At 40.6% G+C, this 16,435-nt stretch overlaps 1 protein-coding gene across 1 annotated transcript in view; it reads left to right on the plus strand.

Annotated features, from left to right (window-relative positions):
- LOC149735868 (protein patched homolog 1-like) overlaps nucleotides 1-16,435 on the plus strand; it is a 29,801-nt gene that overhangs the window by 2,108 nt on the left and 11,258 nt on the right. The window contains exons 2-12 of the mRNA XM_089879197.1: nucleotides 3,775-3,967; nucleotides 9,377-9,563; nucleotides 10,224-10,302; nucleotides 10,859-10,959; nucleotides 11,832-11,955; nucleotides 12,293-12,385; nucleotides 12,755-12,876; nucleotides 14,538-14,679; nucleotides 15,063-15,194; nucleotides 15,576-15,731; nucleotides 16,184-16,282. Of these exons, the coding sequence (XP_089735323.1) occupies nucleotides 3,775-3,967; nucleotides 9,377-9,563; nucleotides 10,224-10,302; nucleotides 10,859-10,959; nucleotides 11,832-11,955; nucleotides 12,293-12,385; nucleotides 12,755-12,876; nucleotides 14,538-14,679; nucleotides 15,063-15,194; nucleotides 15,576-15,731; nucleotides 16,184-16,282 (1,428 nt within the window). The remainder of the gene's footprint in view (nucleotides 1-3,774; nucleotides 3,968-9,376; nucleotides 9,564-10,223; nucleotides 10,303-10,858; nucleotides 10,960-11,831; nucleotides 11,956-12,292; nucleotides 12,386-12,754; nucleotides 12,877-14,537; nucleotides 14,680-15,062; nucleotides 15,195-15,575; nucleotides 15,732-16,183; nucleotides 16,283-16,435) is intronic.

Below are 16,435 nucleotides of genomic sequence, written 5' to 3' on the forward strand. Positions count from 1 at the left end.
TGCTCCCTGTATCTCGGGGTTTATCCACCTTCCAACAGTGGGATATACCTACGTTATTGTGGCTTTGTTTTTCTCCGCCGTTTCCGTGCCTCAAATACGTAGCATAGCGCAAGCATGCGGGTAACGGAGGAGGGGCATACGAAGCGGAATTTCTGTTTGTGCTTCATATCGTGCGTGACGTACGCTTGAGATTTCGTAATCTTCCTGTACGTTTTTAGTTCCTTTTAATACCGTTCCTGCATACCCGAGTCAACCGCTTTAACAATACGATCACCAGCTGAGCACTTGCGTTATACCACCATCCAGGAATGTGAAGCTTCGTTGTTTCCAAGCCAAACATCGATTCGTCACAATTCAGCGGGCTCTCTAACGCGAGGAAGTTTGCTCAGACATAGATTACCCACGGTTGAAAGTGAATCACCGCGCACGAGAGAAAATAAACCCAACCACATCTCAAGCCGTGAAACTTTTACTAGCTCCATGCACGTATAGTGACGTTTTTCATAGCGCCAAACTTTAACTGGCTGCTATGTGCACGCTTAGTTACGTTTAACGTACGTTATACTGGGCATGTCAACAAGACGTGTCTCGCGTCGTGTAAGGATGTTCATGACGCAATTCAAATTTCAGTAGTTGCGTTTTCGAAGCTCTACGGTCGCTCTTCCAGCGGTGTTTGTCATACTTGTTGTAACCGAAGCTGTTATAGACGAATCAGCCGCTTAAAGTGATTGACTACTGGCGAATTGTGCGTCGTGTGGGTCCGTTTTTATAACCCAACCGATATCTAGTGCATTGGGTGCGTTTGGGTGCTCCCCGCTAATCTCTGACGTTGATTCATCGCTGGATTTTATTATTTCAGCGCGCGGTGTCCCGTTGACAGATGGAAGTTAGTAGCGCCGAGCGAAATGCCGCTTTCTGGAAACGTAATACCTAGGTCGGGCACGCGATGCTACCTATCGCGTAATTGGAATTTCAAGTTCGTATGACTACCTTGACCTTGTCCTATTTTATAGGGGTGAGGTCCTACATTGGGCAAAGCTGTAGGGAATTCTGAATTAGTTGTTTCATTGGCCCATTACGCCAGACCTTGACCTTAACGCTGCTTACAATACGTAGCATGACTTAAAGTCAGCAGCACCGCACGCCTTTCAGTTTTTTGATTAATCTGGTGACGCCAGGTCGGGTTTCGTTACCGTGGCGCGTAAGCCACGACTTCTAAGTTGGGTGTTTGTTTTCACGCTGTTTGTATCGTTTTCGTAATTTCGGAATTACACAAACTATAGCGTTTGGGTTTACATACCAACAGCGGGGAATCGATCCCCCATAAACCGTGTTAAAGGTTCTTGCGGTGCGATTTCTTCTTTTGCACCTGCCTCGGTCTCAATAAAAGGTTAATTGGTTGTTTGCTGGCAGCCATACGGTGCCAGGCTGCTGGATTCCTTTGCAGTTGAGTTTTAGCTTTGTTTGAACGGTCGTTCGAGCTGCACAGGCAGGTATCAGTGCAAGTGCTGACACTTTATCAACAACCGAACCGAATAATCCGTAGCCGTCACCTGGCTATCTCACGCCGCGATAAGGCAAGACTGCGCAACACCTGCGCGCGTAAACAAGCGAGTTTGGTCCGGCCGTGCTGCCAGCTCGACCGCGGCCGCAAGGCAAAAAGATCGCCCATGTCACCGCTAATGCCATCATTGCAAAGGCAACTATCGTCATAAAAAAATTCTCGCATTCGACATAAAGCGTCGCGATCGCCGCTGGCTATGACGGTCGGACCACCGGGTTCGTTAGAGCTGCTTAATGTATAGGTGTCCTTATCGTTCAAGATCTTCGCCGCCCGCCCACTGTCTTATAGCGCTGTACTAAGCAGTGACACTGAATTAGCGAAGCGTTGGTTTTATTCCGTTTAAGGAATTAAACAACACGAAACGTCCATATATATTAAGGTGTTAAGCTGCGGCGGCTTATCCGCCAAACGACAACTACAGCGTAAATAAGAGCTTGCTGATGGTTTAGCTGACACATCGTGCGGAATATAACCGGTCCTGACACCTTGTTTACCATCGGTGTCTCCCCCATCACATTCTTGGGCGCTCAGTGCTGTGTGCATCGTCAATATCTCGCGTAGGATTAATCTCATGTTGCGGGCAATAGCTGGCGACCTGGCCACCGGGATTTGACCGTAAATATTCCGGTTCGACGTAAATTTCAACAATCAGACGATGACACCTCGACGTGAGTAAGAACTCCTTATTAAAACGGGCTCAGGCTCGCGCTTTTCACATGCGCCGTGCCGGAAAGCCGCGAAATCTATTCCGGAGCTGTAGTTTACCTTTCGCCGCGGTTATTACCTATTGGCCAATTTCCTTTGCGAACTCGCTCGTTGCACTAGCAAGCCACGGCCGCTGACAGTCGGCGAGCAAATCCGTTTTAAATTGGCTCTCAGTGCTCGCAGGGATAATAATGAAACTTGGATCTCGCAACACAACGGATGATATCACGCCAAAGAAGCGCACTGACGTAATGACCACCAACGTGGCAGCCATGCAGTTGTAGGCTCGGAGGCGAAATTGAAAATTAATGATATCTTTCGCATCGGCGCAGGTGACAAGGCGGTTGATTTCACTTTCTTGTGGGTTCTTTTCATTGTCCAACATTGGTGTTTGTTGATTTGGCGCTTCCATGGCTGTCAATTGTAAAAACAACGAAGTTCTTTGAAATCACGCATTTAACCTGTCGGTGTCGAAATCTGTTTGTGATTTACGGAAATCCGAGTTTAGCTCTGCTACCTTATCAACCAACCGCAACGTGCGTATACACAAGCCCGCCCATACACAATGGCTACCTTACATGTACAATAACATATACAAAAAGAGACTGTGACGCATTTCTCTGCTATTTACCCCTTACGGGAAATCGGTTGTCGTCACATACCACTGTTACTTATTTTTTACCTGTTTTGAACTGTTACGTCGCTTGGTTACTGCCCAATCAAACACTAAAGATTCCTATAACAACCAGGAAGTTTCGTAAAACTGTCGCGTTTTCCACTCGGTTTAACGAAAGTAAATATACCACCCATTTACTACAATGTCCACCTGGTAATATTTTTTCGTACAGGACAATGACGTGTCTGTTCAAGTGTCCGGTATGCAGCGTATAACAATTTTAAAATCCCTATACTGATGTTTCTGTTCTTTAACTTAAAATATGGTTGACACTTGGTAACGTGAACCTTTTCGGTAATTTACTTTTCAAAACGTTTAACAGAGTATTCAATCTTGCTTATAGTTCAAAGGGTACAAAGGTTTATTTTTAAGTTAATATATCTTTGAAAATGGGATACAAGTATATTCTTAAGTTAATTTATCTTTGGAAAAAAACCTATACTGATAGGAGTCTTAGGACCTTCCTTTCAGAAATACTCATTTGTAAATTGCGTTTAATGTCTGCCTCCAACCCAGAAGGGACCGGTTCAAGGCTCGTCGTTGCTACCAGTAAACCCTTATGGGTTGTCTAGATTGTCAGCCACGTTTTAAAAATTTAAAATGGTAACTTATAAACAGGCACGAGGTTTGAATCAGAACACTTACCTTATGATATAACAACTGTCATTGCCCCTTATTCACGCGAGGATAAGTAAGTTACGTACGTGGTAACTCATAAGTTGGGCACGTGGTTTATAAAACAAAACACTCTACTATAGCAACTGTATCTTTTCCCGCAACGCGAGGATAAATACGTTTTATTCATTTATTTATTCGAACATTTTTTCAGGATAAAGCTACTGGGAACAGATACGCACTCAAGCTTCGGTCTTTCTTACACCGTGTCCTCTTCAAGTTTGGATGTTTCATTCAGCGCAACGCAGCATACGTGCTTATTATTGGTATCCTGGCTCTTGCTGGATGTTGTATCTGCCTCAAGTTCGCTCACATGGAAACCGACATCTCGAAACTTTGGGTGGAAAGTAAGTGAAGATTAAGATTCTGTTATATTTAAAGCATGGTGGGAAAAGTTTTATAGGCAATATTTTGCGGGAAGGGTTAGGTTGTCTAATGTAAAAATTAAACACCTACAAACCCGTTGTATCGCTGGTAAAGCTTGTAGGTATAATGTTTACAATGGTGGTGTTGGTTTTCTCGGTCTTTACATTTCCAAGTGCGGCTAAAGGTGTATCAGAATGTTGATTTATTATGTTATCCTCACATCACGTTGCACTATTTGTTGAAAGTGTTAGTATAAAGTCTATTTATAGCATTGCGGGTAAAGATGGGATACTGTTAGCATCTGAACAGCATGTTTTCTAAGAGTGATTTTTACAGTTAATATATCGGCCTTTTAGGGTTGCGGGTCAACGGTTATATTATTCTGTAAATATTCTTTGTTTACTATCAAATGGGACTAGAAAGTAGAATGAAAAGTACCATAGGCAAACGGAAAACATAATTTGATTATTTAAACCCCATGTAAATATGAGTTCATACAAAGGTTCATAACTTTACCCACTGTGGGGTTACTTTTATTTGAAAAGGGGGATAAATTATCTTAGACAGGCGCCATGAGAAGATGTAGTTTACCGTTTATTTGGAGCCTGCATGGTAATATTGCCGGCGTTACACTTACTTTACTCCAATCAGTGGCGCAGTGTATACCAGGTCGCAATTTAAAGATTTGGAATGGTCGCCATTGCGTAACAGTGATTGCCGCTTCGGATTTTGCGGCGGCACCCCTTAGGAATATTGACATGCGAGTAATCTGCTCCTAAACCGTAAAATTTATGGCGTAAATTTACTCGCCGGTCCTCGAAGATTCGACAACGATAAGCTGATCGAAATTATCCATTCAAATCGATGTTATCACTTGCTCATTTTTTGTTTGTAAAGATTATCAATCTTAAAAAGGCCACTTCAATTTGGTGGATATGACTCACACTATACAGTCTGTCGTACAATGGCAAAAGGAATGCGCATTACACAAAAATAAGATTATCCGCGGTCCTATCTAAAGTGACTGTCAACTGCTAAGTTGACTGCGGTGGGAAAATGAAAAACCGATACTTTACCTATGTTGCCTTATTTGTCTAAGGCTATGAAGTGTTACACATAGTGTCAATGGCTCCAACACAGTGGCCAGTTGTTGAGAACTAGGTATCGGGTTACGGAACCCGTAAGTGTCCGTCCCTATTTCACTCTGTATTTTATGAGTTCGCCTTTTCGTATGGGTGGTCTGGCCGGCCCAGATTAACAGGTGTTCGTTCCGTATTGGTCTAAGAGTTGGGTTGTGTTTTGGATCGTTATGAAACCAACCCTTTTACCCAAATTAGAAGTGCAGTGTGTGTATGATAAACATTCCGGTCATTTCCAGGCACCCGAGACCCAAATGGCCATTGCTTTGGCTATCCTATAACTGTCAAGCCGGGGCAGGCCAGTAAAAATACTTATAATTGATGATATTACCCCCCGTTTGGGGTCGCCGCTATACAGCCCCTCCCATATCCGTCCACGCATGCTCTAAATATTGCGTAATCGAATTCGAGCTGTTTATAGCTTCAGTTTTGTTCGGGTGGTACCGCTATAAAGGGTACGTAATCCCTAAATTGCTAGGCTCAGAAGAGACCGCCTGGTCCAAGCACCGTATCTCAATTACATTGATACGTAATCTCGTTTTCGTCTTCTGGTCAGCGGATTTTAACTGGTGTGTGGCCGTTCGTATTTTGAAGGCAATGAAACAACTTTGATAAAAAAGCACATTGTGATTTTTCGTTCACACTACTATACAGTTACTGCTTCTGTTAGGATAAATCAAGATTTAATAATCTCCATAAACTTTGAAAATAACTCGAACCCTTTTGCCGTCGACTGATGCCCTTTGAAGTAAAATATCTGGGCCGGGTAGTATTTGTCTTCGCAGCTGAAACTTTTAACTGCGGGTTCCTTGTACGTGCAATATGAGCAGGGCCCCCATTACCAAAGGTCTATGTCTTCATTCTGGCACTTAAAAGGATTTTTGGGTTATGTTCCGGTAACTGTGTTTTGCTACTTGACGAATGGACTTAAAAACCTGTAACGAATCAATCAGACCCGTGTGGTAGTTTTAATTTAAGTTTTTCTTTTAATATGTCGCATGTACGCAACCCAATGACCTCTGGTTTGCGCAAGCACATTATGAAAGCCATGGTTACCAAAGAAGCTTTTTAGGGCACCGTGTTCGGAGGTACTTTGTTGGACAGTTCAGGTGGGTCGCCACGTCAGGTGACCGTGAAAGGCGACCCCTGACTTACCTCACCTGCCTCGCGCTTCTTTGTTTACTTTCAAACGTCGCTATTGGCAACAACCGCAAAAGCCGCGCTGTTTAGAAAATAAAGCGCCCGCCCTGCCGCCAGCAGTCTCATGTTTAGACCTGCATAATTTCTGTCCAGCCATGCGGCGCTGTTGTGGGCCAAATATTTGACGAAGTAATTACCAGTGTGATTAAGGCGCCCTCATCATCTTTTGTTTATCTTGCCAAGCAAAATATATGCAACCTGATACACACTGTTCGCAGTTCAATTTGTTCAATTCGTACCACCCGGTAAATATCGCTCAGTTGCAAGTTAAACGACGTCTCGCTTTACAACGCTGTGTATTTTCTATCAGTCCACCAAAAGCTGACGGATGAGCGCAGTGCGAAAGGTCCCCAGCTCAGGCTTAAATATTTCTGGCTTATTATTTCCGGAGCCCGGCCGAGGCCCCTTCACAGGAAACCGCGAGACGATAGTTCAATGGCAAGTTGTGAGACGGAGAATCGGTAAACACGCGAGTGTAGCGCATCCAGGTTTGACGTATTTGTTTTACCTCTGCCGTTCTTCCGATAAAAATATCCGCCACGCTCGGGGTGGGCCCGATAAGCCGGTGACAGCTAAGCGAGGTTGTAATCTGGATGACGCCAACGCTTAACCTTCCGCCGTATTGAATGTCCGTTCACAAGAAAAGGTTCGCCTGGAGCGGATGCAGCGACTTAATCTTTCCCCAGCGCCAAGATTGGGATACAACGCAAACATACAAAATTCCCTGAATCACGGGAGGAACTGCCGGCCATATTTAATCACAGACCGCCATATTTGCCAAGTTTCGACAACAGCAGGGAACCTGCTTCGTAGACTTTCTCACCGCATATATTTACCATTCGCATATTAGTCGTAAGTTTTAAGTTAACAACGCTGATTGTGTTTGAAGATCTATATAGCTGAAAGTGTAAATTCCACATTTCGTACCCGCATGAACTGTTGGGTTACAGTGGCTGATAGCAGCCTTGATAAACCTCTATCCTTTTGTGTACTGAAAGTAAAGGGTGCTATGATCAATGAGTTATATAACAGAAATAGCTACGAAACCAAGCCCACTCCGCAGTGTAATTCTTTTTCCGTCACGCTAGACTCATTTTCAATATTCCCATGTTACGAAATGGGGAAAATATACGACAATACCAAATCTATATTTAGCCGTGCCAGGAATTTCACCTCACAACGGCAAGGCTGTAATTTGTAGCGTTTACCTCGCATGGCCGTACTGGTTGTACCCCAGGTGCGCGGGCACGGATACTATGGACAGTTGGTGACCCACAATGACCAGTAATGGAGGTTCAGACTGACCGCGTGGAAATAATCCGGTTCACGCCTGACCGCTATTCGCAAAGTAAAAATTCCTTGAATGCGAGAAATTGCGCAGAATTCTATATCGAGTTAAAAACTCGTTATATGATATTGGTGTCCTTTTAAGTGGCTAAAATCAAAACTGACATAGTTTTTCTAAATCACATAACGGTTTTAAATAATCTTTTTTTAGTAACTACTGTACTATAGTACTTTGGGGTAGGATAGAATACCTTTAGCTCATAATATCCATATTTCCTGTTCGTGTTTTTTGTACAATTACCAACGCTATTTTAGAGTCGTAATAAGGCTACAGGTATGTAGTGTTTGAATGCTCTTTGTTAACTACCGAACGGGAAGAGAAAATAAGACAAAAACATGTCCATTCACACTATAAGTTACCTGAAACGAAAACTGGCGAAAAATAGGTTAGAAAATGTCCAACTTAACATTATCCAAATCCCATATGATGTTTTTTGTTTTAATTATAATATTTTTGTTGCGTGGTGAAAATGGCCGTTTTAAGGCTTTAGAAATTCTTGTTGTGCTGGATTATAAACTCTGCCTTGACCTCTTTAATCTTCAAGTTAAACTGGACACCGTTTACTCTTACGCTTGTTGTGGTAGAAAAGTTTAAGCGGTTTTCGCAGCGTGCTGCCCAAATATTTATTTAATTCCACCGAAATCGGTTTTGCTTCCAGTGGAACTTTTTCTTATCGCATTAATTACTGCCGAGCTCCAGTTTCCTCCCAAGCTAGAGCTGTGAGCCGAAGTGACCCGTGCCGTTTCCCTTACTCGATACAAAAATCAATCTTTTCGAGCGAAATGGAGACGTCGTGCTGTCTGAAATAGCGTTTTCTGGCGATAGGTCGCAAACCACGCATCCCTTGCGCTTTGTGGTACCTCGCTTTGGTTTCCAGTGCTCTATATCCCATTTACGCTGAATACTGGTGATACATACAGCATATCACTTGCTACATGCCCATCGCTCTCACATTTCCGACAGGTCCAGGTACAAGTGATCGAAATTATTTTGTAAACTTCTTTCAAGGGCTCAGGATATCATGATTTCAAAACTATAAATGACCTCACACCCCTTGCCACCCAGTAGGACCTTTATATATTATAATTTCAACCCGGCGTCGGTGGGAAAATACAAAGCACCCGTGAAATAAATGTCGTGAGAATATCAAACAGGCTTATGTTTTGCCACGGGCATCCTAGCATTGTAGGTAGCCATGAAACATTGTTAACATGCTAAGTCACATGTTGCTTGTAAGGCCACCCAGCCCTTTAACCGACATTCGTATCCATTTACATGAGTGACACTTCTACATATCTACACCCTGTTGCTTGTGATGCATTATCTAAGACATCATATCTGATATACGGATGGTTATTTTTCTCGACAAAATGTAGCAAGCTATATATGGCAGTGCCACACAAAGTGTGTATAACAATAAGTCGCCAGTGAGTGTGAAATGCTTTGAAACCGAATATTTTAGTTGCTTTGGTGACACTGTGTATTTACTCATCTTGATATGTGTTCGGTTGGCTTTTTTTCACCTTGTAACTGAATATGTTTACAATAACATTGCGTCGTCATGTCTGTTTACCTCTTTGAAAAATAATTGTTTGTAATAGTTTGAAACAACTATAGTTTAAAAAGTTATAAACGTAATTGACAAAATAGACTAAATTAAATTATTTTCACTTCTTTATCAAAAACTGTGTTTTTTTTTTCAGCTGGCGGAAAACTTGAAGACGAACTGAAATATACAGCCAGCCAGTCGTCTTCTGGCTCCGAGTCCTCCGGCTTTACTCTCCAGATGATGATGCAAGCCGGAGAAGACATCACTGATCTAGACTCGTTAAAACTTCACCTTGATGCGGCGATCGCTGCCACCAAAGTTACGGTGGTTATGTACAACCAGTGAGTAATGTGGCTAAGCAGTTATTTTAAGGAATTGATGACGTCAAAGTGTGGTAGATTTTAAGAGGCGATAGCGAAAGAACGCATTTCGTTTGAGATCGCCACAAAATGAATTGACCGACGCTTGCTTGCAATTTGTAGCACTTGGAAAATCACTTGTGTTGGTTGTTACATGTAACTTGTGTTTGGTTGTTACAACTACGAATTACGACCGCTCGCGCCCACTGTATAAACGTAATTTAAACTACATCGTTTATCAGTCAACTGAATACAGTTTAAACCGAAAACTAGCGTAAACCACCGGTCCAATAATGTAGGGATTTTAGCCTTTTCCGGCTACAAGGTGCTGTATGGTACAGAGCACCCGTTTTTAAAAACTATATCCTATACGACGAGAGGGTGAAACAAGTGACATGCATTTAATCGTTATAATTAAAAAGCCGCTTATGTTTCAATAGTTTTGACTCTGTATTAAAAGATAGATAACATGAGTTGAATTAAGTTTCAACTCAGGAAGTTCACGACGGAGGACATATTTTAAGGTCCAGAACAACGGGAGGCCGGGAAAGGGCACCGAATTAGGCGCATTACTGTCTTCTATCTATTACTTGGCAGCCTTAATCTTGTCAAAGAGAATAAATTTTATAATTTGATTTTCAGGACGTGGTCCTTCAACGACGTATGCTACAAGCAGGCTATTCCAGGCGACGAAGACAGTAGCGGGAGTTTTATTTTGTCGGTGAGTGTATTCGTACATCAGGTGTTTTATCGAGGCGCTCTAGCCGCAGACCGCCATGATTGTGTTCTTGTTAATCATCGAGAGATTGTGCTCACGTCGGCGGGCTTCCTACGCCTTGAAAACCGCGAAGCAACCCCGTCGACCCCGGCCTTATTTTGTCAATACGACCGGCTGTATTATTCAAGGAATTCAATATTTTTATCTTTCGTTGTGGCTGGCACGCCAGGCCCTGTTCTTGGATGTGGGTAACTAATCGATTCGGGCACCAGTGGTTCGTTAAGCGCGTTTAAAAATAAAACTACAACCGTGGTATGGGTTATACTGACAGGCACGACTTGTGGGCAAAATACCGGAGTTTATTGCAACTACCCAGCAACGCATCGATGAAAGCATAGCAAAATACATATTTACGAGCATTTTTTTCATAAATTTATAGAAGAATGGGCGGAGATGAGACACCTTTTTCATGTTTCGCAAGGTGGTTCATGCTTCTTATGTTTTCCGCATATTGGAGAGATAGGTTAAATTTCTATGCAATAAATTTATTTTTCCCCAGACCCTGGAGCGTGTGTTCCCATGCTTTATCATTGGTCCACTGGATTGCTTCTGGGAAGGTTCGAAACTTCTTGGCCCAACACCCCCAATCTACTTAGGCCCGTAAGTATTTAAACCTTGTAATATAGGCTGGTAGATACGATGTACTAGTATATTAAAAAACGTACAGAACGGTTAAACAATCTAAAAACACCCAAACGATTAAGCGGGGGAAATAAAATGTAAACTAATACTTCAGTCATATTTACGCACGTTCATTTTATTATTTTTTTGAAACCCATGAATTATTCGTACAATAGATTCGTTGCTTTAAAGGTTTTTCTTTAAATTCAAACGTCATTTGTACGATTATCTACCTGATGGTCCCAAAGTACTTCTGCTAATGCGACAGCTTTTAATCTTGGCTGACGTTGAATGTCTTAGTCGTGCGACTTAATCTCACTTTAAATTTAATTAGTGCTTATGTGCTACGAAATACGTAACCGTCAAAAAGTTCAACGAATTATATTTTACGATAAATATGTTTCGCCTAAAATGGCATCATCAGTCTCTTATTCAAGTACAGTTTAAAAAGAATTTAAAAAGGGACTGCTTTAAAATAAAATACTGATAATACCATTTCAGGCGAAATATAGTAGAGTGGGGGAAGGTGGGACATCCCTAGCACATACTATTCAAATATACCGATTGTTTTAAACCATTTAACAGGGTTTATATGAGTCGTTAGTATACGGTTATATAATTTATTAAATGTTCTTTGTTTACTACCAAATGGGACGAGAACATAGAATAAAAAGGTGTTCCATCTTCCCCACCCTACTATATATATCGTAGAACAAAATTCGTTCGTTTGATTTTTGTGTGTAACGTAGTACTTGACCCTGAACGTGTTTTCCGTCTTCATTAGCATTAGATCAAGTCCAGATTAACGAAATCCATCAAAATTACTTTAAAGTAACTTTACTTCTTTACAGGACAATGTCAGATATTACATGGAAGTCCATGAACCCATTAGGACTTATCAACACGTTTAGAGAAGCCCTAAGTGAATCGAGCATCGCACCAGAACTCAACGAATATTACGAGCTTATGTTACAAGTAAGGTTTATCAAGTTGACCTGTGTTTATGTTAATTCTAAATCTTTGATTCCTATAAAGTTAATAATCTTTCAACGGCTTATCGGGTACAAAAGTTTGGTGTATTTTCTGTAGTATGAAAAAACGTAGTGTATTTCTACAGAGGTATAAAACGCCCTTTGCTAAAACATATTTTTTGTTACGCATTGCCAAAATAATATATGCCAAAATTATTGACTTCTATGTTCTTATTTAACAAAATAAACATCCAAAAATACAAAACTATCGCAAGTTTAACAACATTTAGTTACTCAAAAACCATTATCCACTTTCATTTATTCTAATATTAAATCTATAGGCTGGTATTACCAACGGTTACACTGATCGTTGGTGTTTGGACCCAATGGACGACGAATGCCCAGAAACAGCACCTAACTATCATTCTAAAGAGGTAGGTCTTGTTTTATAGTATAATATTCTATATGGGTGAGTCCTTGTCGAGTACTTGGAATTTAGACCAGATTTTTCCAAATACCCTCAAACCCTGGCCACTTTTGTATGTCGTTTATGCGGCCAGTGAGATTCTTTTTAGACTCCATTCGCATTTCAAAGAAAATAACGTGATTTAAATTACTTGTATGTTGTATTATAATCGTTAAATTTACTCTGAAATCGAGAGGTCTTATTCACAAACGGATCTGTCATATAAATCGGTTCAATTTGTGCTTATATCGATTAACATAATCTATCCCTGTTTTTTGGCTTCTTGTTATTTCTATAATATGTTGTTTGAATTTGAATCATTAAGTTTTCATTCCAGCTTCCTGACGTGAAATCAATTTTAAAAGCTGGCTGCAGTGGATTCGCAACCAAGGTGATGCAATGGCCTTTGGATTTAATTGTGGGTGGAATAAAATACAATGGTACTGGGGCAATTGATAGGTAAGAAATTGAAAATCCTTTAAGTTGGAACTGCACAGAACCGTCGCGTGAACGTATAGCTTATATCCTTGCATGGTATAGTGCAACGACAGTTATTTTAACATGAGTCTTCTGTCTCTTACACCTCGCCCGCTTTCAAGTTACCATGTATGTAACATTATGGATATTTTTTTTGTTTTGGATATTTCCCTTTTTTGGAATTAATGGCTGACAATTTAGACGACCCACAAGGAACCACTTTGGTTTTAAGCATCTCGCTGTAGCGTTTGACTTGGTACCGCGACAGAAGAAATCTTAGACTGCTTAAATAAAGCGTATATCAGCTAGTTGGGCTGTTATGGGTTCGTTGAAATACCGTATGAGGGTCTTAGTTATAAATCTGGGTCCCACAAACGCTCGCAATGCCGTGCAATAGTCGACGACGCGTGCCCGACCGAGACGAAGCATTTGGCGCAAAGCGAAACACACGTTCGCCGTTGACAGAATTCCTACCGTGGGCGTTTGATGCATTACCGACGCTGACAAAATGCAACGTATATTCTCTTGATAAGACTTTGTTTCCCCGAAACAGGTGGTCTAGGCGTGAGACCTCGTACCATAGAGGGCACCGACGCTCGATTTAATGATTCCGAAAAGTATTTTGAAACTTTTTTAGCACTGACCCGGCAAAAAAACGAAAAACTTAAAAGCGTGGTCGATGAAACGTTTTATCATCGCGTACGGCTTTGTTATACGAGATCTAAAGCGTGTGTGGCGGAAGGTGTAGGGGGTAAATGCATTAAGCTCCACCGGGGTCGTGCTTAAGCCATAATGGAGAACAACATTTCGGGTGTTCATGCACTTTTCGCCCGCTTCGTTCGTTCGTTCCAAATATTTTGTCACGGCGAATTTCCTCCAAATACCTGTAATCTGCTTAAGACCAATTACAAACATAAACTTTGACACTGTTTACCGACTCAGCTCATTCCTCGCGTGCCGAATGCAGGACAATGTAACAGGCGTACCTTCGCGGGTGTCGATCACCGACCACCCCCAGCCAAACCAATATAGCTGTCTTTCCCATATTTCCGTTTGCCGCCTTTACAAGCCATGTATGGAGAATAAAGCTGGCCCCTGCTCGTGTTTCAAATCGAGTCATATCAGCTTTGCACGAATACAGTAGCGTGCCTTCGCAGCTTCAAATAACGGAGGCCAACATGGTTCGTTTACCACACGCAACCACAGCGGTAGCAATGTCGCGAGAATTCAATATATCACAAGCTTTTGACATGCGTATTTGTTCTCATTTTCAAGTACAGTTCATAATGTTTTCTGTGTCCATAGCCAAATAAAACGGCGAAATTTTTACAAAACGTTTAGTATGGTGGGAAAGATGGGACACCTTTTCATTTTATTTTCTTATCCCATTTGGTTGTAAACTTTTTACAGAGACTTATTGCAGAGAACATTCAAAGAATTACGTTTCCCTATGACTTTTATTGTTAATTGTTTAAAATACGATCGGTTTCGATATTATGTGCTAAAGGTGTTCTTTCTTACCCCACAAAACTATATTCACTTTTTGTCCACCAATCGTCAATGAAAATTTTGCCCACCAAAATCCCAAAGAAAACTTAATAAATCATAATTTCGAATATATAAGTCCCCATATTTTCTGGCAGTGCTCAAGGTCTCCAAACTCTGTTCCAACTCATGGGTTCAACCAACATGTACAATTTCCACAACTCGATCAAAGGGGGTCCCACTTGGTCCTTACAAAAGGCAGAGGCTGTTTTGTTGGCTTGGCAAAGAAAATTTGCAGACGTGAGTTAACTTATTCAGTTTCAGGCACTTTGAGAATCATTAGTAAAATTGATGTATACGTTGGTACTAAATATATAATGTATAAAACTATGATGATTTCCGTGATTCGGACCCTGATCTGTAGTGTTAATAAAGTTGGACCGTTCTCGTAACAACATAATATTCAATATCTAGTGCTACAAAATAAGTAACAAACAGATTTCTAACGAATATTGTACCATAAAAGATATATATTTAGAAGTTTTATCTGTTACGTATTTTTTTACACTTTGTCTTAACCAAGAATGGTTTTCACTTTGGTAATGTGGCAAACCATTGCTTGTTTATTTCACCATTAAATACACTAGGAATTATATAATCACGGTATGCCCAAAATTTTACAGACTCTGTTCGCCATTAAATCAAAAAAAGTCGAAGATAAAATCTACGCATTCACGGGTGCGACAGCTACCGATATTTTGAACGAATTCTCGAATATGAGCACGATGCGAGTACTTGGTGGTTACTTGCTTATGGTAAGCCTATTTATAGGAAGGCGGGGGAAATGAAACACGTTTTTATTCTATTTTCTTCCTATTTGGTTAGTGAACATGAAACATTCACATAGAACACTGTTAATTGTTTAAAACATGAACGGGATACTTGGATATTATGTGCTAAAGGTGTCCATCTTACCCTACAGTACTATATGCTAATGGAAAAATCTGAAACTAAATATTTACTCACAAAGTTATATGTAGGTAACTTGTAAGCGAGCACATGGTGTATTAAACAAAACACTCGTGTTATAACGACTATCGTTGCGCGGCTACCCAACGATAAATTGTCATTCACATTATATTTTCAGTAACTTCTGAATTTTATTTTAAAATTTAATCTTTTTTTATTCTTTATAGATTGGTTATGCCTGCTTATCACTTATGAGAAGCAAAGCATCAAGGTCCCAAGGCTTGGTTGGAATATTAGGTGTGGTTCTCGTAGCGCTTTCTGTAGCTGGGGGTCTTGGTATTTGTTCAGCCATTGGAATTAGTTTTAATGCAGCTTCAACGCAGGTAAATGGGTTTCATGAAATCGAAATTTTGACATTTTCCAAAATGTCAAATATCTGTTCACACTCAAGCCGTTCCGAATGACGGACGAAATGTTAAAATAAAAGTTACTCAAAAAAAAATTTTAAATGTCATGTTGACAGTTAAGTATTGCTGAATGGGTGACAAAATTTTTAGAAAAAAATTAAAAGTTGAAAAAAATATGTTTTCATATGCCTGGTAACAGAAGGAACAGAATATGTTGACAGTTATTCAAAATAGCTCATCTTTCCAAACCGCATAGTCAATCAATTAAAACTAAAGAGATTTTAATTGCATTACATTATACTTTAAAAGGGTTAGAATAAAATGATATAACATGTATTAGTTTTGAAGGTTGTTATAAACAGGTCAAATAATAACCAAAAATAAATGCTATGCTATTATACAGTTTCCTAAGAAAACTTTTATTTCAGGTTTTACCCTTCCTTATGCTGGGCCTGGGTGTTGACGACATGTTTCTGATGGCACATCACTTCGGAGAGATTGCTGTGTTGAGCTACATCCCATTCAGCGTGAGTGTGTTATCATATATATGTTAAATTCAGGCGTATAGTACTGTGGGGTAGAAGAGGATATCGTTGGCACATAATATTCCATATTTTTTAATCCTGGTTTTAACAATAAACAGCGTTTTTTAACAATAAACAACGAGTTGGAGGTTACGG

Source organism: Ciona robusta, chromosome 5 (genome assembly GCF_009617815.1).
Source record: "Ciona robusta chromosome 5, ASM961781v2".
Taxonomy (NCBI): domain Eukaryota; kingdom Metazoa; phylum Chordata; class Ascidiacea; order Phlebobranchia; family Cionidae; genus Ciona; species Ciona robusta.